Below are 25,573 nucleotides of genomic sequence, written 5' to 3' on the forward strand. Positions count from 1 at the left end.
GGGTTTTCCATCCCCCTGTGACACAGGACATGTCAACTACACTGGGCAGGCCCCATGCTTAGGTTTAGATGACCAAGAAAAAATGCCCCCCCATGTTTTTATGTATGCTTTTCTTTGTTTTGTGTTTTCCTGAGAGTGTGTATGAAGTTGGGTGGATGAATAGTGAGAGGGATTCAGGAGGAGATAAATAGGGGAAAGAAATGCAATCAGATATGTTGTATGAAAAAATAATAAAAACATCATATTAAAAATAAAAAATACCCCATTTGGAAATGCTATGTGCCCCCTGGGGATACCAAACCTTTCAATGTGTGCTGCAGAGAGGAAGCACTTAACCATAATTACAGTTCTCAGGTTTCTTTATGAGTTCTTTTAGATATTAGTAAATTAATCATTATATTATTAACCTAGCCCTCTTAATAATAATTGCTTACCTCAGCTTAGGAATCCTTGTCCTATCCTACTTACTCCATAATTACAAGCTAAGACTTTCCCCTTCAAAGTACCTACTTTTCTAGAAATGTTTACAACTTTGTTCATCTGGTTAGGTCTGGCTTCACACCTTCCCCCAGATGGACAGCCAGGAATCCAGATGCAGTCCCTTCCATGTTTCCTCCACAAGCAGAAGGGATTCTGAGAATCTGTGTTTACAAAGATGGCTGAGTGGGAGGGGTCATGTCAAGGGTCCTGATTGTAGCCAATGTTCACATGGTAGAGACTCATGTTGGGCAAAATCATCTTTACTAAATGATTGTTGGTTGTGATGGGATCCCAGGGTGACCTTTCAAAAGGAGTCTTGGGGAAGAGGAGAGAAGTTGGTAGAGCATCCTTCTATGTAAAGACACAGGGAACCAATCATAAGGGTACTCCTGTTCAGTGAGTGGCTGACAGAATGTTCCTTCAGAACCTTCTGAGGAACAAATACACAAGCTTTTGCTTTGAAGGATTCTGGGGGCAGGACAGGCTGGACCTGACTGTTGTTAATGTAGTGATCCCACTGTTGTTAATGTAAGTAACCCCACTGTTAGTGTAGTCATCCCACTGTTGCTAGTGTAGTGATCCAATTGTTGCTAATGTAGTGATCCCACTGTTGTTAGTGTAGTGAACCCACTATTGTTATTGTAGTGATTCCACTGTTAATGTAGTGATCCCACTGTTGTTGGTGTAGTGATCCCACTGTTGCTAGTGTAGTGATCCCACTGTTGTTAGTGTAGTGATCTCACTGTTAATGTAGTGATCCCTCTGTTGTTGGTGTAGTGATCCCACTGTTGCTAGTGTAGTGATTCCACTGTTGCTAGTGTAGTGATCCAATTGTTGCTAATGTAGTGATTCCACTTTTGTTAATGTAGTGATCCCACTGTTGTTGGTGTAGTGATCCCACTGTTGTTAGTATAGTGATTCTACTGTTAATGTAGTGATCCCACTGTTGTTGGTGTAGTGATCCCACTGTTATTAGTGTAGTGATCCCACTGTTGTTAGTGTAGTGATCCCACTGTTTGCTGATGTAATGGTTATCCAATTCAAGACAACTTCAGCTTGGAGCTGCAAATCCAGATTCCTTCAGGTACCCCTATGCACTAACTCCAGCTCCAGAGCAGCTCTGTGTTTTGGGGAACAGTGAAATGAGTTGAGATTTGTGGGAGCTGTATTGGATTTGGGCCTGGTTGCTTTGTCACTGTGTGGCACAAGAAGTTTACATTCACAGAATGTTGTCAGCCTGAACAAGACCCTTCTGGGTCTCTAACAAGGTCTGACCCCTGCTGAGCCCTGCCCTTGCCTGTGGAAGCCTTTTGTCCCCAACTGGGAACAGTCTGGCCAGGTACTTCTCACCTGAGTCAGAATTAGGCTGGCCTTCCTGGTTATTTCCCTAATTTATTCAGGCCACATAGTCGGTCCTTTGTTACTGAAGTCTCAGCCAGGGTTCCCCACTGTGCTTGACAGATACCTGCTAAGTGGTGTTCTTTGGATATATAGTTTGGTCAATAAAGAAACCAGAAGCTCTCTTCCTCTTCTGGCTTGACACGAATAACCTGTGTGCGTGTGCTTCTTTCATCCCGCAGGCTTTCGCCCGATTCTCGGTACCGTGTCGGTGCTGGCGCCGACAGAGATTATCATATTCTGTGCATGTCCTGCTCTGCTGCTCAAAGCTCAAGGCATCATGGAGTGAAGCACGTAAGATGGTGCCCAGGTAAAAACTGTCCCAAATAGATGCTCAATTGTTCCAGTGAATTTAGAGGGAGAAAATGAACTCTCTTGGACAGCAGACATTCAAAATTAAAATTAAGACAGAAAACAATGCCCTTCACATGCCAGGTTCACCATAGAGCCTCTCTGAGCAGAGACCTCTCAGGGGCTCTTACCCCATGGGAAACACTAACTAGATCTCCAGGGACCTGGAGACCAGTGAGCTTTGGAAGGGGCTGGAAAAGAGAACAAGCTAGGCAGGGGTTAGATGTTTAGGCGACTACTCAAACCCAGCGTCAGATTTTAATAGAAAATTCCAGCCAGATTTTAGGGGGTAGGGGGCACACAGAACACTAACAAAGAGGATATACAGAAGGGAAATTGACTCAGATTTCATCAGGCTCTGGCAAGGCCAGGGAGTGCAGGCAAAATCCACTGGCAGCTGCTTTTTGTTTTAGTGCTAAATTGATCATTTCACTGGGAGATTGGGAATAAAAGCACAATGGGTATCTCCAAGGAGACTCATCTCCCCAGACCATGCCAGGAAACAGCTCTTTAAAGGAGTCATTGTGTTTCCTGCCAAGAAAATTTGTATTTCTCTCCTCTCCTCTATGTGGCGGTGTGACTCATTAAAGAGGCTGTCCCAGGGCTGCCAAGGGTCTCAGGGTTCGAGATCATGGGGAAGGCGCATACGAGAAGCACTCTCAGAAGGTAGCAGGATAGAGAAAGATTGCTCTGCAGATGGGCAAGGGTCAGACTCACCGGTTCCACATTATAGGAAAACAACGCATACTCTTTATCTGGGGATATTTCATATCTGATGGCTCTTAACGATTCCTAAAGGAAAAAAAAAGAAAGAAAGAACACAGAATTTACAAGTGTTACAACTTTGACTCTGCAGAGACACTGGTGCTGTTCTCAAAATCCTCTACTAAAATATGTTAAACAGTGAGCCAGCAACATTAAGTATGGCTATAGCTTTTCTTAGTTAGCCAATCAAAATGTAGTCAACGGGTGCTTTTAAAAATTCTGTTAGAATTTTACTTGAAGTTTCAACAGAATGGTCCTTATTGTGTCTGCTGAAGCAAATCAATAGAAACAGAAAAAAACAAGCATCATTTCCCTGTAAGACCCTGAGTCTCTCAGTGCTTAGTTGGCTCTTTTTCTCCGTATAGTTTGAAGGGTGTGCTAGGCAGAGTTGTTGCTAAAACAGAAGCAGATTCTACCCCTGCTCTGTGCCTTGTCTTTTCTCTGTTGTGGGAATCCTCAGGAGTCAGCTTGCAGAGGCTATGCTTGTTTTTCTGCCAAATTCCTTTGTCCAGATGACTGTCACCGTGAATATGCGCATCAGTCACCCACTCTGCCCTCTGTGCTTGCACACACTCCTGCTCCACCCCCTGCCCCCGAAGGACCGCATCATCTGCCTGGTGTCCATCACTCTATAGTGTGTCAGTGACCACTCGGAGACTCTTGAACCATGTCACTGAAGGTGATGTCACCTTAGGCATTTTGGTATCTCTTCAGATTCTTCTTGTGCAACAAGACTTCCAGGAAATGACTACAAGGAGTTGCTTTGCTTGCATTTTTGTTCGTTGTGCTAGCTATACTACCTCCACATGCCTTTATTCACGCCTTACTAAAGGCAGGGTAGCTGCATTCCAAGACTCTCATCATGAGCACCAAATCAGCACACACTGGGTCCTCTCCTCCAGTGGAACCCAGGGCTTAGCTTTCCATGCCCTTGTGCTCACATTTTCATCTACTGACCAAGATATAATATTATGCAGAGTGTGTTTGTGTTTCAAGAGACCTTACTAATTAGACATGGCTGAGCTATCAGTTCTTAACTCCTCACCAGCAGTACTGTAATAGCCACATAAAACCAAGCCTGCTATCACATTTTCTCCATTGGGGACACACATCACAACTTCCAGTTCTCAGGAGTGCTAGACCTGGGGAACCCTGTAAGTGCAAGAGCGCCCACAAATAAATATGTGGCAAAGGATATGCCAGTCTACAGGAAAAGAGCAGCTGCTCGAAGTGTGAGAGCTGAGTACGAAAGCAGATGGTTCAGTGCTCTGTGTCAGCTGACACACCAATGCAGGACCAATGCAGGACCAATGCAGGACGGCTCAACTGCATTCCTGCCATGATGGAAATGCATCTAATGTTCTGAGTGTAATCCTGCTGAGCACAGCAAGCCTTATCACCTGGAGAATCTCAGATCTAGAAGCTGTAAACAGAGGCAGGACCACATAGTGAAAGGTAGAAGTTTTAAGGTTGCCTCCCTAGACAAAAGTTTAGAGCAGAAGAAAGAAACTGGTCGGGCCCTGGAACTGCAATTACACCAGCCAGTTCAGCAACTCTCTCCCAGGAACCAGCTGACCATAAAGTTAGATTAAAATCTTCGAGAACAATCTTGAGAAACAGGAAGCTTCTCCCAGGAACTGGCGGACCATAAACTTAAACAATCTTGAGAAACAGGGAGTTTCTCCTTGTCATTTTTCACTGGTATTCTCAACATTTTCCAATGACGCCATCCCTACCCCCTTAGGTGGTGGTTTTTGTGGTTTCTTCCTTTAAATACCTCTTCTCCGAGCTACTCGTGGTCGAACTCCTCTGCCCCTGCGTGGGATACGAGTCTCGACCCCAGTGCATTGGTTCCTATCAATAAACCTCATGTTTATTACAGCAAGGATGGTCTCACGTGCGTTCTTGGGGGGTCGAGTCATCCCGAGACTTGAGTGAGGGTTTCCCCGCTCCAGGGGTCTTTCATTAGCCACTCCCATCAGCTGTGACTAAGAGCAGCACAACACGCCAGAGACGTGATCTATGTGTTTCTGTGGATGTGGGTGTGTAAGTGTTGTTTTAGGGTAAGAATTTAAGGTCTAGAGAGATGATTAATGTGCTTTTAAAAAGAATTCAAGAAATTTTGATAAATCGCTTTCCTCAAATGGCATCTGTACCCCACTGTGGGCACAACCTCACCATCCTCTGAAGTAATTTGTAGTGTGATCTTCCCTCATTTAACCAGTGTATGTGTAGGCTGGGGCTTCTGGGGTAGCTTAGTTCCTAGGCACATTTACTCTTCCCTCCTTATGGTAGAGGTAATACTGGCCTTTTCCTCACAACAGTGATCAGCCAAATCTGTACGCTCTGATATTCCCACGCCTGCTCCTAAAGGCCTTCATCCCACTCCAAATGCCTGCACTCAGCCCCTAAACCCCTGCATCCCACCTCACTACTCAGCCCAAATTACTCTTCTGCAGGTGCCCAGGGTGTTGTTTTATTAATGTCATAGGTCAGCTGTCACCACACTAGATAACCTATCTTTCCCTCTGCACACTACTGTCTGGACTTGGTCACACACACACACACACACACACACACACACACACACACACACACACCCCACAGACACACGCATGTTCATTCCTTCTACCTTGCTCCTAAGTCTTGCTCTATAGGTCTTCCCACATCCTCTGACTCCAAGCCCTAAAGTGCAGAACTAACACTGACTAGGATCTTCACTTTTCTAGAGAAAAACATTCTATGACACCATTCAATCTCAGGGCTCTAAAAACCATGCACCTGCTGAGAAGTCCTGTACACACATCCCATCCCCTACTGAGGTATCTGAAGCCCAAATAGGGCCATGGGTAGACAACCGTTTATTTGCAGCTCTGCCTGGATGTCTCATGGTTACACTGAGTAAGGACCCCAGGCCTCTGTTCTCTCTCTCCAGCTTCTCTTACTTTTTCCTCTCAGATGTAACTGCTCACAGTAGCTCAGCCAACTCCCTTCTCCTCTCACTGCCTCTCCTCTCCTCCTGCTTCCTCTTGTTCCCTAGCTCCTCCTTTTCTATACTCTCTTCTTTCTTCTGTGTTTTCTATTCAGTTGCTCAGAATCCTCTGAACTCTCTGTGGGGAGGTATTTGGAGCCCCCACTGTCTTCCCTCACCTAGGGAGATCACATTACCTTGAGATCCAGCCTCTTCCTTGGCTGGGCTTCATAGATAACCAGACGCCCACAGCCATCTGTGTTACATCATTGAGATGTGTAACTCACAATCTGTTTCCCTGCTGGGAATCCTCATCAGCTTCCTACCTCAGCAGGGGTCGTCACTACCTAGGGCTCTGGTGACAAGTAGGACCAGCCTAGTCATGTCTTCCCCAATCCACTACCATAACCTGCCTACCTCTTTTCCTTTTACTCTTTATTCCAACATTCCTTTCTCTACACCTTCCAGAGCAAACCAGCCATGCAGCCATGTAAGGTTTGTACTTCCTCGTTCTTCTTTTTTTCTTTTTAAAAAATTTTAATTGCATTTTTATTTACATTTCAAATGGTATCCATTTTTCCACTTTCCCCTCCAGAAACCCACTATCCCACACCCCTGCTTCTATGAGGGTGCTCCTCACCAACTCAATCCCTCCCTCCCACCTCCCTTCCCTGACATTGCCCTACACTGAGGCATCAAACCTTGACAGGGCCAAGGGCTTCTCCTCCCATTGATGTCTGACAAGGCCATCCTCTGCTACATATTCGGATGGAGCCATAGGTCCATCCTTGTGTTCTCTTGGGATGGCAGTTTAGTCCCTGGGAGCTCTGGGGGGTTTGGTTGGTTCAGTTACTTCAGTCCTTTCTCTAACTCCTCCATTGGGGACCTTGTTCTCAGTTCAATGGTTGGCTGCTAGCATCTGCCTCTGTGTTTGTAAAAGTCTGGCAGAGGCTCTCAGGAGACAGCTATATCAGGCTCCTATCAGCATGTATTTCTTGGCATCTGCAATATTGTCTGGGTTTGGTGGCTGTATATGGGATGAATCCCCATGTGGGGAAGGCTCTGAATGGCCTTTCCTTCAGTCTCTGTTCCACACTTTGTCTCCATATTTTCTCCTGTGAGTATTTTTGTTTCCCCTTCTAAGAAGGTCTGAATCATCCACACTTTGGTATTCCTTCTTCTTGAGCTTCATGTGGTTTGTGGATTGTATCTTGGGTATTCTGAGCTTTTGGGCTAATATCCACTTACCAGTGAGTGCATACCGTGTGTGTTCTTTTGTGACTGGGTTACCTCACTTAGGAAGATATTTTTTTAGTTCCATCTATTTGCCTAAGAATTTCATGTAGTCATTGTTTTTAATAGCTGAGTAATACTCCATTTTGTAAATGTACCAGATTTTTTGTATCCATTTCTCTGTTGAAGGACATCTGGGTTCTTCCCAGTTTCTGGCTATAATAAATAAGGCTACTATGAACATAGTAGAGCATGTGTCTATGTTGTATGTTGGAGCATCTTTTGGTCATAAGCCCATGAGTGATATACCTGGGTCCTCAGGCAGTACTATGTCCAATTTTCTGAGGAACCGCCAGACTGACTTCCACAGTGGTTGTACCAGCTTAAAATCCTACCAAAAATGGAGAAGTATTCCTCTTTCTCTACATCTTTACCAACATCTGCTGTCACCTGAGTTTTTGATCTTAGTCATTCTGACTGATGTGAGGTGGAATCTCAGAGTTGTTTTGATTTGCATTTCCCTGATGACTAAGGATGTTGTGCTTCGTGACCATTTGAGATTGCACAGTTGAGAATTCTTTGTTTAGCTCTGTACCCCAATTTTTAAAAGGGTTATTTGATTCTCTAGAGTCTAACTTCTTGAGTTCTTTGTATATATTGGACATTAGCCCAATGGTAGGATTGGTAAAGATCTTTTTCCAATCTGTTGGTTGCTGTTTTGTACTATTGACAGTATCCTTTGCCTTACAGAAGCTTTGCAGTTTTACAAAGTCTCATTTGTTGATTCTTGATCTTAGAGCATAAGCCATTGACGTTCTGTACAGGAAAATTACCCCAGTGCCCATGTGTTCAAGGCTCTTCCACACTTTCTCTTCTATTAGTTTCAATGTAGATCCTCTTGGACTTGAACTTTATACAATGTGATAAGAATGGATTGATCGATTTGGGCTGGAGAGATGGATCAGTGTTTAAGAGCAACCAACTGCTCTTCTAGAGGTCATGAGTTCAAATACCACCAACCACATGGTGGCTCACAACCATCTGTAATGAGAACTGATTCTCTCTTCTGTGTGTGCCTGAAGACAACAACAGTGTACTTAGATATAATAAATAAATAAATCTTGATTTAAAAAAAGAATGAATCAATTTGCCTTTCTCTACATGCTGACCTCCAGTTGAACCAGCACCATTTGTTGAAAATGCTATCTTTTTTCCACTGGATGTCTTTAGCTCCTTTGTTAAAGCTCAAGTGACCGTAGGTGTGTGGGTTCATGTTCATTTCTGGGTCTTCAGTTCTATTTCATTGATCTACCTGCCTGTCTCTGTACCAAAACCATGCAGCTCTTAACTATTGCTCTGTAATACAGCTTGAGGTCAGGGATGGTGATTCTCCTAGAAGTTCTTTTATTGTTCTTTTTATTGTTGAGGATAGTTTTCACTATCCTGGATTTTTAGTTATTTCAAATGAATTTGCAGATTGCTCTTTCTAACTGTGTGAAGAATTGACTTAGGAGTTTGATGGGGATTATATTGAATCTGTAGATTGTTTTAGGCAAGATGGCTATTTTTACTATATTAATCCTGCCAATCCGTGAGCATGGGAAGTCTTTCCATCTTCTGAGATCTTCTTCAATTTCTTTCTTCAGAGACTTGAACTTCTTGTCATACAGATCTTTCACTTGCTTGGTGAGAGTCACCCTAAGGTATTTTATGTTATTTGTGACTATTGTGAAGGATGTCATATCCCTAATTTATTTCTCAACCTGTTTATCCTTTGAGTAGAGGAAGGCTACTGATTTGTTTGAGTTAATTTTATACCCAGCCACTTTGCTAAAGTTGTTTATCAGGCTTAGGATTTCTCTGGTGGAATTTTTGGGGTCACTTAAGTATACTAGCATATCAATTGAAAATAGTGCTATTTTGAGTTCTTCTTTTCTAAGTTGTATCCTTTTGACCTCTTTTTGTTGTCTGATTGCTCTGGCTAGTACTTTGAGTACTATATTAAATAAGTAGGGAGAGAGTGGGCAGCCTTATCTAGTCCCTGATTTAAATGGGATTGCTTCAAGTTTCTCTCCATTTAGTTTGATGTTGGCTACTGGTTTGCTATATATTGCTTTTACTATGTTTAGGTATGGGGCCTTGAAATCCTGATCTTTCCAAGACTTTTATCATGAAAAGGTGTTGAATTTTATCAAATGCTTTCTCAGCATCTAAGGAGATGATCATGTGGTTCTTTTTCTTTTAAGTTTGTTCATGTAGTGGATTTCATTGATGGATTTCCGTATATTGAACCAACCCTACATCCCTGAGATGAAGCCTATTTGATCATGATGGATGATTGTCTTGATGTGTTCTTGGATTCAGTTTAAGAGAATCTTATTGAGTATTTTGGCATCAATATTCATAAGGGAAATTGGTCTGAAGTTCTCTTTCTTAGGTCTTTGTGTGGTTTAGATATAAGAGTAATTGTGGCTTCATAGAATGAATTAGGTAGTGCTTCTTCTGTTTCTATTTTGTGGAATAGTTTGGAAGTATTGGTATTAGGTCTTCTTTGAAGATCTGATTTAGCACCAAACCCATCTACCCATTTGGTCCTGGGATTTTTTTTTTTTTGTTTGTTTGGGAGACATTTAGCGACTGCTTCTTATTTCTTTAGGAGTTATGGACTGGGGCTGTTTAGATGGTTTACCTGATACTGGTTTAACTTTGGTACCTGATATCTGTCTAGAAAATTGTCCATTTCATCCAGATTTTCCAGTTTTGCTGAGTATAGGCTTTTGTAGTAAAACATGATGATGTTTTTGGATTGCCTCAGTTTCTTTTGTTGTGTCTTCCTTTTCGTTTCTGATTTTGTTAATTTGGATACTGTTTATATGCCCTTTGGTTTGTCTGGCTAAGTGTTTATCTATCTTGTTGTTTTTCTCAAAAAACCAGCTCCTGGTTTTGTTGATTCTTTTTCTAGTTCTTTTTGTTTCTGCTTTGCTGATTTCAGCCATGAGTTTGATTATGAACTGTGGTCTACTCCCCTTGGGTGTATTTGCTTCTTTTCAAGAGCTTTCAGGTGTGCTGTCAATGTATGCTAGTGTATGTTCTCTCCTGTTCTTTCTGCAGGCACTCAGAGCTATGAGTCTTCCTCTTAGCACTGCTCATTGTGTCCCATAAGTTTGGGTTTGTTGTATCTTCATTATCATTACATTCTAAAATGTCTTTAGTTTCTTTCATCATTTCTTCCTTGACCAAGTTATAATTGAGTAGAGCATTGTTCAGCTTCCATGTGTATGTGGGCTATTTGACACTTTTGTTGTTATTGAAGACTAGCCTTAGTCCATGGTTATCTGATAGGATGCATGGGATTATTTGTATGATTTTGTATCTGTTGAGGCCTGTTTTGTGACCAATTTTATGGTATATTTTGGAGAAGGTACCATGAGGTGCTGAGAAGAAGGTATATTCTTTTGTGTTAGGATGAAATGTTCTATAGATATCTATCAAATTCACTTGGTTCATAACTTCTGCTAGTTTCACTGAGTCTCTGTTTAATTTCAGTTTCCATGACCTGTCCATTGATGAGAGTGGAGTGTTGAAGTCTCCCACTATTATTGTGTGAGGTGCAATCAATGTGTGCTTTGAGTTTTAGTAAAGTTTATTTTATGAATGTGAGTGCCCTTGCATTTGAAGCATAGTTATTCCAAATTGAGAGTTCATCTTGGTGGATTTTTTCCTTTGATGAGCCTTATCTTTTTTGATAACTTTTGGTTGAAAGTCAATTTTATTTGATAGTAGAATGACTACTCCAGCTTGTTTCTTGGGACCATTTGCTTGGAAACTTTTTCCCCAGCCTTTTACTCTGAGGAAGTGTCTGTCTTTGTCACTAAGGTATGTTTCTTGTATGCAGCAAAACGCTGGGTCCTGTTTATGTATCCAGTCTGTAAGTCTATGCCTTTTTATTGGGGAATTAAACATTGATGTTGAGAGATATTAGGACCAATGATTGTTGTTTCCTATTGTTTTTGTTGTTAGAGATGGAATTATGTTTGTGTGGCTATCTTCTTTTGGGTTAGTTTAAAGAACATTAATTTCTTGCTTTTTCTAGGGTGTAGCTTCCCTCCTTGTGTTGGAGTTTTCTATTATCCTGTGTAAGGCTGGATTTGTGGAAGTTTATTGTGTAAATTTTGTTTTGTCATGGAATATCTTGGTTTCTTCATCTACTGATGGAGTTTTGCTGGTTTTAGTCTCCTGGGCTGGCATTTGTGTTCTCTTATGGTCTGTCTGACATCTGTCCAGGATCTTCTAGCTTTCATAGTCTTCATTAAGAATTCTGGTGTAATTCTGATAGTTCTGCCCTTATTTGTTACTTGACCTTTTTCTGCTATAAAATGAACTTTTACTGCTTTTAATATTCTTTCTTTGTTTAGGGCATTTGGTGTTTTGACTATAATGTTGTGGAAGGAATTTATTTTGTGGTCCAATCCATTTGGAGTTCTGTAGGCTTCTTGTATGCTTATGGACACCTCTTTCTTTAGGTTAGGGAAGTTTTCTTCTATAATTTTGTTGAAGATATTAACTGGCCCTTTAAGTTGGAAATCTTTGCTTTCTTCTATACCTATTATCCTTAGGTAATTATACCTATTATCTCATTGTGTCCTGAATTTCCTGGATGTTTTGGGTTAGGATATTTTTACATTTTGCATTTTCTTTGACTGTTGTGTCAATATTTTCTATGGTATCTTATGCTCCTAAGATTCTTTGTTCTATCTCTTGTATTCTGTTTGTGATGTTTGTATCTATGACTTCTGATCTCATTCATAGGTTTTATATCTCCATGGTTGTCTCCTTTTGTGATTTCTTCATTTCTTCTATTTCCATTTTTTACCCTGGATGGTTTTGTTCAATTCCTTTACCTGTTTGCTTGTATTTTCCTATAATTCTTTAAGGGAATTTTTGTGTTTCCTCTTCAAGGATCTGTTTACCTGTGTTGTCCTGTCTTTTTTTAAGGGAGTTATTTATGACCTTCTTAAAGTCATCTAAAATCATCATGAGATGTGACTTTAAATTAAATCTTGCTTTTCTGGTGTGTTGGACTATCCTGGACTTCCTGTGGTGGGAGAACTGGGCTCTGAAGATGCCAAGTGGCCTTGGTTTCTGTTGCTTATGTTCTTGCACTTGCCTCTCACCATGTGGTTATCTCTGGTGTTAGCTGGTCTTACTGTCTTTGACAGTGGCTTGACCCTCCTGTAATTCTGTGTGTCAGCATTTGTGAGGGACAAGCTCTCTTCTGACAGGATCCGGGCACAGAGAGCTATGGCACAGGATCAGCTCTGGATGCACAGAAACTGGAAGGATCCTATCCCAGACTGCTCCTCCTATGTCTCAAGGGCTCCAGGCGGGTCCCTCGGTGCAGAAGTTGTAGTCCTGCCTGTGCTCTCAGGTGTGTCAGCACTCTTGGGAGACCAGCTCTTCCAGTGGGCACAGAGGACTGTCTGCACTTCCTCTTTGCTCCCTGGAATGTTTCAAGCTTTCTTTTCTTTAAGGTCATCCTCTGTGTAAGTCCTTCAGTGGCTAGTGGGTGGAGAAAGGATCCAACAGCCTTACCACCACTCCATTAAGCACCCTTCTGATTGTTTCTGTGACAGAACCATTTTCTACGATAGTTTCCACCCTACCTATTATCCCACAATGTTATTCTCCTCAAGAGGAAGGTGGATGGTTCCAATCTTTAGTCTCCCTCAACAGTTTTGTAGGGATTGTTTGCATGCAGAGTTCACCTCCATTTTAGATAAAATATCAGATGATGTCTCAATGCTAATACACATAAGTTACTAACATACAGGAATTTAATGGATTTGGGAATCCTAACTTTACATTTAAAGTGCTGTTAAATTTGGGTTTATGTCTAAAAAAATAGATTCCCTGGAATTTTCTTCACAGTCATCTTTTCTATAAATAGATTCTTCTACTCTTCCTTATGTGGCACTGTGAAGGAGGTGAGCACTGTGAGTTGCTGGACTGTGAAGGTGAGGCAGTCAGCCTTTGCCCCTTTATTCAGTGGCTGTAGAGGCTTGCTGGGTGATATCATCTGCCTGCTCATTAGTAATTTGCTCTGAGATTTTGTAATGAATATTTGTTGGGTTTTTTTTCCTTTCATCTATGTACAAGGGGATTTTGTTGTTTTGTTCATTTTAGTCTGTCAATATGATAAATGATATTGTTTTCTCTTTAGATGGCAAGTCAACCTTATGTTCCCAGAATAAATTATACCATGATGTATTATCTCCTGTGTATGTTTTTGAGCTTCATGTATCCTTGTTACATTGAAGATTTCTGCATCTGTGAGCATGAGGAAGATTGTTCTCTAGTAGTGTATTGGTTGGGTTTTCATCTCTAGGTGCTGCTGGCTGCAAAATGGACTTGGGGAACATTTCCTTCTTCATCCTCTGCTCTTTGTTCAGTCTTTCTCCCTTTTCTGTTGCTATAACAAAGGATTCAAGACAAAGCAATTTACAGAGTAACAGTTGACTTGTTTCAAAGTTCTACAATCTGGGAAGTCTGAGAAGCACAGGCATATGGTGGTCTGTCTGTCTGCACCATGACACTGAGAGAAAAGAATGGATAGCACCTTAGGAGTCTCTTCCCTTGTTTCAGAGCCACTCATTGTTGTCGTAGGACCAGTTCCCCAAGGCCTCACCCATCCCTGATTATGACAGAAATGTTCCACCTCCTCACTCACATAAGAATTTGGGAACTGGTTTTCTGATACATGAATGGGGGGGACATATTCACAACATAGTATAACTTCAAATAAAACTGATGTCACCTCTTCCTTAAATATTGGGAAGCCCTTTGGGCTTTACATTTTCTTTTTGTAGTAGAAATTATTTCTTCAATTTCTCATAGCCATTAGGGGCTGTCTCATTTAATTTTCCATTATTGTGTTACAATACCATAACCAAGGAAATGTTGCAAAGAAATAATTTATTTGGGCTTACAGTTTCAGAGGGTTAGAGTTCATGAGCATCATGGCAGGGAGCATGGCAGTGGACAGGCAGGCATGATTCTGGAGCAGTAGCTGAGAGTTTGTATCAATTGCTAAGCTCTGGCAAGACAGGATAAACTGGTCTTTCATAATTCCTGCTTCACTTAAGGTCTGTAAGATGGTTCTGGGCCAGAAGGCTGAAGATAGATGTTCCAACATTATAAGGAATATTGGGGTCTGTCCAGGCAGTCAGTTGTCTCTACAAATTGTATACATTTTGAAATATTCAGATAATATTTAATTCCTTCTCAGATCTTTGACAGGGTTGAAGACTAGTTACAGTCTCATAACTGAACTTAAGTTGTTCAGCATTTAGGAAGACAGTCCGGATTTGAAAGGATGGTTTTCAGGTAGTAATGCAAGAGATTCAGAACAATAAAATCTTTAAGTTAGGATACATGATATAATACCTTATCTAAATTGTCAAATATGATGGACTGGATGTTATAAGTGTATATCATACTTTACAATTGACCTAATTGTTTTAATTGTGTTCAAGGTATACCTGAGAAAAAAGTACCTTTTTAATAAAAGGAGAAATGTGGCTGCTTGTCTTCTATTAATTTGCACAAGGGTCTCCATTATAGCTTTTGGGAACTTGCCTCCAGTTATTTCTTATTAGTAAATAAAGATGCCAGCAGCTAATTGCTGGGGAGGAGAGAGAGAGAGAGGCAGGATGTTATGGTCCCTGGGCTTGGGACCATGAAGAAAAGGAGGAAAGAGGAGAGATGACATGCTTGAGGGGGTTGCACAGCAGAGAGGCAAAGCTGCCCTGTAAAGGGGGTGGAGGAGCATGGCCCAAAGTGCTGCTCAATTGGGACAGCCAAAATGGAACACAGAAATTAGTAAGTAGTAACTTGGAATTACTGATGGGATGTAGATTCTAATAACATGGAAGCTAGGCAGTTGTCCAGCTATTGTCCTCTGTAAGGCATATTAAATATAAAGACTATATGTGTATGTTTCATTTGGGAACAGAAACCATTGAGGTGGGAAGCAACCTCGCACTGGGCTTTATTAAAAATTTAGTACTATAAATTGTGACTTCAGAAAGCCTGTGTGTGATTTGCATCCATTTACGTCATTTTCTATATGAGAATTTGAGAATTTCTTACTTGCACATACTTCTGTAAAATAGAAATAACATTTGTTCCCACCTTGTGACCAATGTGAACATTCAAGGGAGTAAAAATATGACCCAATCACAAGGATACAATGCTAGTGTTGCCACTGATCTGAGCATGATGTCTTTAGTGTACTTTCAATATAGGTTAGCAGTTCTCTACCTGTTGGTCATGACCTCCACAGGGGTATGATAGCCTACATAGCAGATATTTGTACTCTAATTCACAACAGTAGCACAATTATGGTCATAAAGTAGTAATGAAATAATTTTATGGTTGGCTCACCACCACATGAGAAACTGTATTAAAGGGTCATGCATTAGGAATGTTGAGAAACCACTGTCATAGGTTAAAAAAAGCACGTTACTATAAATGTGGGACTTTGTGGTTATCTCAGGTGTCCAATCTTATATATGAGGTTGTGCTTTGAGTCATAAATGTCTCAAATGCTTGTTCTCCAGCTTCAAGATATAGGATGTGGTTGGAGTAAGCCTCTGTAGGATGGCCAATGGTTCTTTATTCCAGTTCTACTATTTTTGCTTCTTGATCTACCATGACATGGGCTTCTGCTGCTGCAAGCTTTTATCACCCCAAAGGGAGTAATACCTCCATGCCTTGTGTCATGATGGATTGAGCCAAAATAACCTTTTCTTAAATGCCTCTGTCAGGTGGTTCCCCGTGATCTATAGGCAGTTAGTGGTTGATGAAGAAGAGAGAGACATGGCAAGACGCTCATCCTTTTTCAGTTAACCTTTTACCCATAGTCCTGTAGACAACCCTAATGAAACTCATTGGTTCATCAAAACAACAGAATCCCCAGAACTTTAAAATCAGCAAGGAATGAATTGCTAAGAGGAGGGGGATGTTAGCATGAGTGAGAGGGGACAAAAGAGACTAGCGGAGCTGTGATGAAAGACATCATATAAACACATGGAAATGGCATGAAAACTTTTATTATATGTAAATTAATGCATGTTAATAAAACTTAAATGTTTAACTAAGGTTTTATCAGGATTCTAATTAGAATCATATTGGAGTTTGGTGTCAGTGTTCAGAGAATTGACATTTTGATATATCATCTTTAAAAGTTTTCAAATCTTTTTTTTTTTTTTGGATGGCAGCACTGAGGTTTATTAGAGCATTGTGATGCATGGTTTGCCCATGGTGCTCTTGATGTACAAAGCCCTGATGCTTGAGAAGCCAGTTTTTCTTGAGCAAGGACACCAAGAAATTGACAGCTAGGTGGATGTTGTAGACCATCATCAGTCATCTTCACGTGACCAATGGCAACAGCCAAACACAGCACCTTCTTCATCTGGAACTTGATGGGGACGCCACCTTATCCACTTTGGCCACTATGTTTTCATTGTGTGTCAGCAGAGAAAGGAACTTGCCGACCTTCTTTAGACCTGCGCCCAGGATATGTAGAATCTGCTTGATCAGAGACAAAAAGGCATCCTACTTCTTGGCCAGCTTTTTGACCATCTTCTTGTTCTTATTAAGCTTCTTGAGCACTCAATGTCTATGTGGGGGAGATCCACAGTCTTAGCTTCGTCATAGTGCTGCTGGTCCCCCAGGATGCACACCAAGAACTTGGGGCGAGGGGTGGACTTAAGCCTGATGGTGCCTGAGAAGTGTTTGTCCTTCTGAGGGTCATAGTTTTTTCTGGCTGATCTGCAGCTCCACCATCTCCAGAAATTTGTGGCGCTTACACTGGTTCCTGTGCAGAACTTCTCGCACAGTCTTGTACAGGGTGTCATGTGAGACTTTGCTGCTCATGGCTCTTTAACAAGATTTTATGGTCTGTCTTACTCAAAGCTTTCCCTGTAGAAGAGGCATAAATGGATGGAAAATGGTAAAACAGCAGAATGTTCCTGCTTGCCTGCAGATAGTGGCAGGGGGAGTAAAATCTTTGCTGCTTTTAGAATAATCTTCTTGTGAAATCCACAAAGAGAGAAGTAAAGTATGTGATGAGGTTGGTAAAAGGCAAACATTGATGGGTTTCCTGACTCACAGGAGGTCATACATGTAATTCAATTGAACACCTGTCAAACTCAAAGGGACAGCATTGCTTGCCCTCATCTCCTGAGCTTGCCTCTGTCCCCTGTTTCATCTAAACATAATCATTTGGAGCCAGACAGATTCAAGACCTGAGGTCACTACAGTGAATGGCAGGGAACACAAGGTGCAATAGCCAATCAGCAGGTTGGGAGGGAGGTTGGCCATCTACCACCAGAGCCTGTTCTGATAGCTTTGTCTGAGTCTTCTCTGACCTGGGGAGTTCCTGGGCCTCTGCTGCATCTATATGGAGTCTTTAGGCTAAGTTGTGTGTTCTGCTCTGCAGCTTGTTTATTCCAGAGCACATTTAGTGACCTCCAGGAATAGGCCTTAGCATACGATGGTGCCCCCTTGCACAACCAAGTCACAACCATCGTACTGCAGCAGGGCATCCTTATTAGAGGTGGACCATGACCTCAGCCCACTAAGACACACATAACCTCCATGTATCTGAGGTAAGGCTCATAGCAAACACATCATCAGAGGTTTTGTTTTTAGCAGCATCTGTTACCCAGGCCAACTGTGGCCTAAAAATAGTAGATGGAAATTTCCAGAAGTGACTCATTTGGAGTTGGGTGCCATGATGCATGACTTCAGGGGCCATCTGCCTTGGTGTGACCTGTGTCTTTGCCCAGCAAACCCATACAGTGCACACACTACAAACTCATTTGACATTCAGCACAAGCCTCAGGGATCAGACTGACTGTCACAATACTGCAGTGCTGAGGTCAAGCCATTCTTTTCTCACACAATGATGACCTAAAAGCACAAAAGTGGCAAGGCTAGCAATCTGAGTGTGCCAAAGGGATGCCTTCACAGGCTGCCCTTCAGAGAAAGAAATGGAAAGAGAAACAAACCTCACCCTATGATAAGAATGAATTCCCCACCTGTACTTGTGAAGGAGAAGAAAGCATATGTTAGCTTTATTGACTGTCATTCTCCAATGCTCAGGAGCCAAGGCATGGTGTGCTCACTGAGGGTGAAAGGGCATTGATCCTAGGAGTTTGGGTGGAGCGCATGGATGCAAGCATTAACTGAGCACCTTGAAGGCTGTCCTTTGGGGCTAAGGCATTCCACTCTAGTATGGAATCAATCAAAGCTCTTTGAGCTCCAAGCCATCAGCTGTAAAACTCAGAGAAGAAATCTTTTATTGTCTTATTTTCTGACCTGTTCTGCTGAGGCATTACATCCTTCAGACACAGAGCTTGGAGGAATTGAGCTGTAACTGACCTGGAAGCCTCCTCCCTGAGCACTGGCTCTTGTAGTATTGGAAGGTGCTATGCCAACTGCCAAGGGAGAAAAGCAATCAACAGCCTTGCCCAGCTGCAAGACCTCTGAAGCACAACAGTGACCAGAATGGCAAGACACCCCAAGTGGTACAATGGTGGCCCTCACATGCAGGGGGCAGACAATAGCCATCTAATAGGACTTAATGGCTGCTCAACACAAGAGAAATGATGCTTGGAACTTTAAACCCAACCATATAACTGTGACATCCTGAGAGGTCATAGACCCTCAAGGAGAACCTGTTACTACCATTTTCTTAAACCAATATAATTTCTAACTGTATTCTAAATAGTTATTCTTATACCCACAGGTAGGCATAACGTTCATCCCTCATCAAAAAACGTGTTGTTGTAGCAGATAGGACTACCATAGAGATCCACAACTGGCCAAATACACTCCCAGCCCCAGGTTGTATATCTATAATGCAACTCTTACGACTAAGTTTCAAGAAAGAGTGCAGAAGACTGGGTAGAAAGATTGTAAGAGGTAGAGGCCAGGATACTTTCTGGGTGATAGTATCTTGTGCATATTATCGGGAGTACACACATAAAATATCAACTATATGGTCACTCAAACAAGACATGCACAACAACAAACCAGCTGGCATGCAAACATGGAAGGGAAAAAATGAAAAATTTCATGAGGCGCTAGGCCTAGATAAACAGCTAAAGGCAACTAATCCTTGCTATTAAGTCATCTGATTCCTAGTGATCATCCCTAAACACATGTATATGTGACAGCACCAAAGATAGATGATAGGATGATAGATACAGAAATTGATAGATAGATAGATAGATAGATAGATAGATAGATAGATAGATAGACAGATTGATAGATGACATACTAGCTGGGAAAAGCACAAGAGGAGATGAAGGGTAGGAGGGAAGGGTAGAAATAATGCAAATGTAGTACTCACATATGCCATTCTCAAAAACAAACCAACACATAAACGAGAAGAACCTTTAACTGTCCTGGTGAGTTCTATGTCAACCTGACATAAACTAGATTTACGTGAAGAAGGGAACTTCAATTAAGAACATGTCTCGGTAAGATCGAGCTGCAAGGCATTTTCTTAATTAGGGATTGATGGGGGGGGGCAGCCCACTGTGAGTAGTTCCACCCCTGGGCTATGTCCCTCCATGGCCTCCGCATCATTCCTGCCTTGCTTGAGCTCCTGCCCTGACTTCCTTCAGGATGAACAGTGCTGTGGAAATGTGAGCCAAATAAACCCTTTCAACCCAAAATTTCTTTGGTCATGGTGTTTTATCACAGCAATAGAAACCTAGACTAAGACGGTAATAAAACATAATTATCACATATTTTGGTTTGTGGGGTCCATAAGAATTTTACTATGTGAGGCCATTGTGTGTGCAGGGTTTAGGGTCCTTCTTGTCACACTGTAGGCAGAGTTCAGAGTGTGATGAACTATCAGCTTCTCACCGAAATAACCTTGTGGAATCATTTGTCTTTAGGTGGCCTGGTGTGATGGTTAGTTTGAATTCTCAGTCTTGAGAATCTCAGGGAAGGCTGTCCTGAGGGAGGGCATGTTTGTAGAGATTATCTTAACTGAGGTGAGTAGATCTCCCACAAACTTGAACTGGCTGGATAGGAGCCAGGAGTGGGAGCATTGTGGGGCTGGTCAGTCCCAATTCCATTTCTGTGAGAAAATGAACCATGGCCACCAGATCGTCCTATTTTTCAGAAGATGCCAGAAATCTGAATTTCAAGTTGTAATAAACCAGTCCTTAGCCAAGCAAAATATTTGAGGGATAGCACAAGCTGCCAGCCTCCATGAGATAGCAAAGATGGGTCATTTTCCCTTCTAGGGTTTACTCGTATGCTACACTAAACTGAGCCTCAGATCAGAGATTCCTTGCAGGCTGCACTGATCTGCCAGTGTTACCACATGCTCTTCATATGTGAGTATGGACAGCAGTGAGTAGGAGCAGCTGAAGCAAATCAGGGTCTGAGGCCTGGGGAATCTGTTGTTCCCAGGTACAACTGTGTCCTAGATTCAGGGACAGATGGGTAAGTGGCTAAGGGAAAAGGCTTAGTTCTCCCAAACTTAGCCCCTAGTTGGGCAGAGTGGACAGCTGTGCATGAAGCCCGGGGTAGAAATTAATTAAAGTGCAGCAGGTGGCAACATTATCCAGTGGCTCACTGGCGGAAGGAAACAGGAAGAGAGGAGACCTCATGTTTTGATTCCCAGGAATCCTGCAGTTCCTCTGCAGGCTGTGGCTGCTCTGGTCTCCAAGCAGTTGCCTAATTATGCCCCTCTTGTGAAGAGAAGGGCTAATTAATGTGCAGAGATCAAGATAATATTTAAATTTGATGTCTAATAGTGATGTAAGAAGATGTAAGTTAGAGAAACAAAATGCTTTGTATTTAAATGTTAATCTGGAGACTAAAAGAAGTAATTAGCTTAAGTTAGATTAGCAGGGAAGTGAGGCATAGTGAGGAGGACAGACACAATGTGGCATAGATGGCTTCTGGACAGCCGGCCTTCCCTTCCAAGAACACCCAAGCCCCTATACTACTCTTCATATTTATCGAAGGAGGGCAGCAATGCCTCATCTCTTTGGAACACGAGGTTCAAATTTTATGAACCAGACTAAAATTATTGAATAAACGCCATGAGACAGCAGCTGTGTAAAGCGCATTAGGAAACAATACCGAGTCCTGGCAGCCAGCAAGATGGGTTACTGCACGGTTCCTATTTAACTCCTGGCCCTTTTGATACAATGGTGGTGTCCTCCATGACTTACCGCTGTGTTAGCATCCTGCTGGAGTTTACAGAGCATCATGAATCCTTTTCATACTACCTCTGAGAGCTGTTGTTTTAAGAGCTTCATCCTAATTCACCGTTTCCCTGCACTCACCTCAGTGCCCAAGTTTCAGATATCTTTGTTAATGTAAGTCACTGCACCTTCTGGTTTTACCTTTACTAGTGAGAACCTCCTCAGAGCAGCTCCAAATGTACAGGTTTTTTTATTGCTCTTGAAATGTGTTTCTGGGATTCCTTACTGTCTGGCACAGCCTAAATGACACACAAACCCTTGCACTGGTCTCATGAATAAAGGGGCACAGAGTAAGTGTGCACATGGCAGACGTCAGATGACAGATGCCGTAGCCTCACAGACGTAGCCACATGCTCTGAGGGCTTGCTGCCCTCCAACCTGCTGCCAGAAGCTGACACAACGCCTGCTGGTACCCCATCACTGAGACACAAGCTCCTGTTTCTCCTACTATATGGAACTCAGAGTCCACTTGACTATACTACAGCTTCATGGTGTGAGAACACCTCCTCCCTCAGGACCCTTCCAAAGCAGGAGCTGCTGCTATCTATTGGAGTGCACCATTCTCTGTTCCTCTCCTCCTCTTCCTTCTCCTCTCTTCAGAACCTCACAGTACTGTACACATGATAATTCTCCCCTAATGACGAGTTCCCCTGGAGGACAATGACTCTTACTGCCTCCCTCTTGAACCTCCCACCTCTCATTCTTCACTCCAAAGAGCTAACAACATGCCACCACAGCCACCTCTCCTGAAATGGCCCTGCAGAATCACCAGGATGGGGTATAAGGGTGAAGCCGGGGTTCTGTTCATGGCAGTTCTCAGATTCCTTATCCAAGAGGAATGAGAATTCCAACTCATAAACCAATAACAATCCAGCAGAAGAGAGTTAAGCAACAAGTGTAGGTCATAGACCTCTGTTCTGTTCTGTTCTGTTCTGTTCTGTTCTGTTCTGTTCTGTTCTGTTCTGTTTTCTGTTCTGTTGTTCTGTTCTGTTCTGTTTTCTGTTCTGTTGTTCTGTTCTGTTTTCTGCTCTGTTCTGTTCTGTTCTGTTCTGTTGTTCTGTTCTGTTCTGTTCTGTTCTGTTGTTCTGTTCTGTTCTGTTCTGTTCTGTTCTGTTCTGGAAGTGTAGAAACAGTGCTAAGTTTCCTTAGGATTTCAGGGATTGCAAAGCTTAGTTAAGTCAGTAATGTGTAGTATGGCCACTTTAAGCACACTTCTATGAGAAAAGAAGGGAGAGCCACAGGAGGGGGACAAAGGTGTACAAGACACCAAAGACCTTCTTTATTAACAGAAGACTCTTCTTAGAACAACAAAAGAAAAATAAGAGTAAAATAAAATGTTCCAGAATTCTTGAGACATCAAATGTAACTCATCTCAAAGTTACTTTGAGTTTGATTTTTATCTTACTGTGTTGGTATCACTAGCAAGGGACTCCTCCTTGGCCTTTCTTTGTACAGCAGAACCCATGCCCTATTAGGAAAAGATTCTGCTATCTACTATTGCTGCCTAGACACCCAGAGTCTGCCATCTGTTGATGCTGCCTGGATACTTAGATGGCCCAATTCAGCACAGCGTTATTACCAGGCTCCTGTGGCCTTGGCTATCATCTGGATCTTCCTGTTTAAATATCCCATTCTTTTTACCTGTACCCCAAACACTGAGTAAGCTCTCCAGCTAGATTAATGTCTATCCATACATGGTTCACATTTTGAAGCATGGTATATGTGATCGCTCACATATCACCACACTGTTCCTAGCTCCTGAGAGTCAGGACTGCAACAGACATTACAAATAGTAGGGGTTCTCTAGTCCTCAAGCACAGTTCCAGTGGGAAGGCAGATCCAAAGCTCAAGGTCATAACCCTGGTGGCAAATGGGTCCTCCATATCTTCTATTCATACAGATGTTTCTAGGAAGCTGATCACCTCTGTTCTGTCATCCTTTAATACTCATTTATAAAACACAGCTTCTGGCTGCAGCAGGCCTTACAGCTGAGAGCTGATGGAGGCTACATTAGAAATAATGGACTAGGGGCTGGAGAGATGGCTCAGTGGTTAAGGGCCAGCTTCTCTTCTGGAGAACCTGGTTAGTCCCCAGCATCAACATGGCGGCTTACAACCTTCTGTAAGGTCCGGTCTCAGGGGATCCAGTGGTTTCTTCTGGTGCCTCCTCAGGCACCAGGCATGCATGTGGTGCACACACATACATGAAGACATCCATACCCATAAAATAAATAATAAAAATTACAAAGTGATGAACTAATGGTCACGGCGAAGAAACTGTGGCTGCAAGAGTGTGAGGCATTATATCGCAGTGAGGAATATCACAGTGAGGAAGCAAAGGGTGGAGAGTACCTGCTCTGCTCCCCTCCTCTGCATTCCACCCAGCACCCCAGCTTAGGAGTTTAGGATGGGCCTTCACACCTTAACTAGCTTAATATAGTCAGTCATGCCCAGACATGCCCAGAAGCTGGTTTCCATGGTGATCTTAATATTGTCAATCTGACGATATTTAGTCATCACAAGTCTGCCCCTTGTCAACTTGACAGCCGTGCATTTCACTTTTAGGCTATTACCTTCAAACTTTGCCTCTATAGACTCATGGCCATCTCAAAATGCAGAATGCATTCAGCCTGACTTCAGAAGTAAGTCTTAATAGTGTCAACCCTGCTTAAAAGTCCAAGTTTCATCTGATACTTAAGGCTATGACCAACTGTATCCTTTCAAATCGGGGCCAAAAGAAACTCCTTCCTTCCTTCCTTAAGCTGCAGGTGCTAGGTGTTTCGTTACAGCAAACATGACAAGTACTAATAATGAGCGTGTTAAAATCTTTCATTAAATGATGCTGCCTGGAAAGGGTAAGGCATGATACACTGCATGAGGCCAGCACTCAACTCAGTGGTCCTTTCTGCCTCCTCCCCCCTCCCTCCCACTTCCTCCCTCCCTCCCCCCTCCTCCTCTTCCTCCTCTTCCTCCTCTTCTTCCTCACCCCCCCTCCAAGGCAGGGTTTCTCCATGTAGCTCTGGTTGTCCTGGTACTCCTCTAGATCTGCCTCTGCCTCCAAAGTACTGGGGTTAAAGGCATATAGCACCACACTGCCTGGCTTCAGCCCAAGTTCTTATCAGTCACCAACACACTGACTTGAATCTTTCTTACAGGGTTGGTAAAGGGTCACATAACCTCCCATCCAATCACCTCAAGCTAAGAAACGGAGGTATAACCGATCTGTTTTAAATTGGATGAGGAGAAAGGATATGGCCAGTGAGATTGCAGGATATATTTTAACTCTGCTGACCATACAATTCCCAGCTTGTTTTCTGTTTTCTCCACTTGTCTCACAGACCAATCTTAAAATTGCAATTGGCCTTACAGAGGCTTCAGGCTGCCTTTAGTAATTTAAACAACTTCAAGGTCTCTGGAACTCAGTTAAGAATGGACCACACCTATTGGTCAATAGAAGGGGTTATGATTTGGGCTATTCCCACACGGTTGGTGGAGTGTTTGGGAGATTGTGGAACCTCTGGGAGGTGGGGGTGGGTTTCTGAGATTGGACCTGGAGGGTTTGAGGCAGCAACAGACTAGCTTCCTAATCCACTGAGCTGGGACTGAGCAGCTGTCCTTAGATCCAGCTACCATGGGCCTTCTGTTGCCAGGACTGACTGCAGCCTCCTCAGACCATCAGCGTACGTAAGCACACCCTCCCTAAAGTTGCTCCTCGTCAGGGTTTTGGTCACAGCGATGAGAAGATGAGAAGAATGACAGAGAAGCTCAGAATGAGTTCATGCTCCATGCTTCCTGCTCCCCTGGTCTCTCCCTGCCTCACCTTCCTAGGGAGACACCCACTGTGCAGAAAGAGCCCCTGTGTTCCAGGGTGGCAGGAGAAATTATTTTCAACGTGGAAACCAAGAAGCAAGCAAGTAAGTAAGCTTCTGAGAAGACATTAAGCCAGACTCTGCATCTGAATTACGTACAGGCCACAGAGTGACATTTATTCAGTGTTTCTTTTTTAAAATTATGTTTCTGGCAGCATTTAAATGTGGCATGAGTGAAAAAATATCCATTGATGAGATTTGTACTCA

The 25,573-nt window shown here is 42.6% G+C and overlaps 1 protein-coding gene and 1 pseudogene across 7 annotated transcripts in view; both read right to left on the reverse strand.

The window, feature by feature from the left end:
- The window catches only part of Dpp6 (dipeptidyl peptidase like 6), a 919,475-nt gene that overhangs the window by 243,644 nt on the left and 650,258 nt on the right, over positions 1 to 25,573 (reverse strand). For all 7 annotated transcript variants that reach the window (XM_017592501.3, XM_017592503.3, XM_017592504.3 and 4 more), the window contains exon 5: positions 2,947 to 3,021. In XM_017592501.3, the coding sequence (XP_017447990.1) occupies positions 2,947 to 3,021 (75 nt within the window). The remainder of the gene's footprint in view (positions 1 to 2,946; positions 3,022 to 25,573) is intronic.
- On the reverse strand, positions 3,031 to 24,400 carry LOC108350828 (60S ribosomal protein L10a pseudogene; annotated as a pseudogene).

The sequence above is a fragment of the Rattus norvegicus genome, chromosome 4 (genome assembly GCF_036323735.1).
Source record: "Rattus norvegicus strain BN/NHsdMcwi chromosome 4, GRCr8, whole genome shotgun sequence".
NCBI classification, from domain to species: domain Eukaryota; kingdom Metazoa; phylum Chordata; class Mammalia; order Rodentia; family Muridae; genus Rattus; species Rattus norvegicus.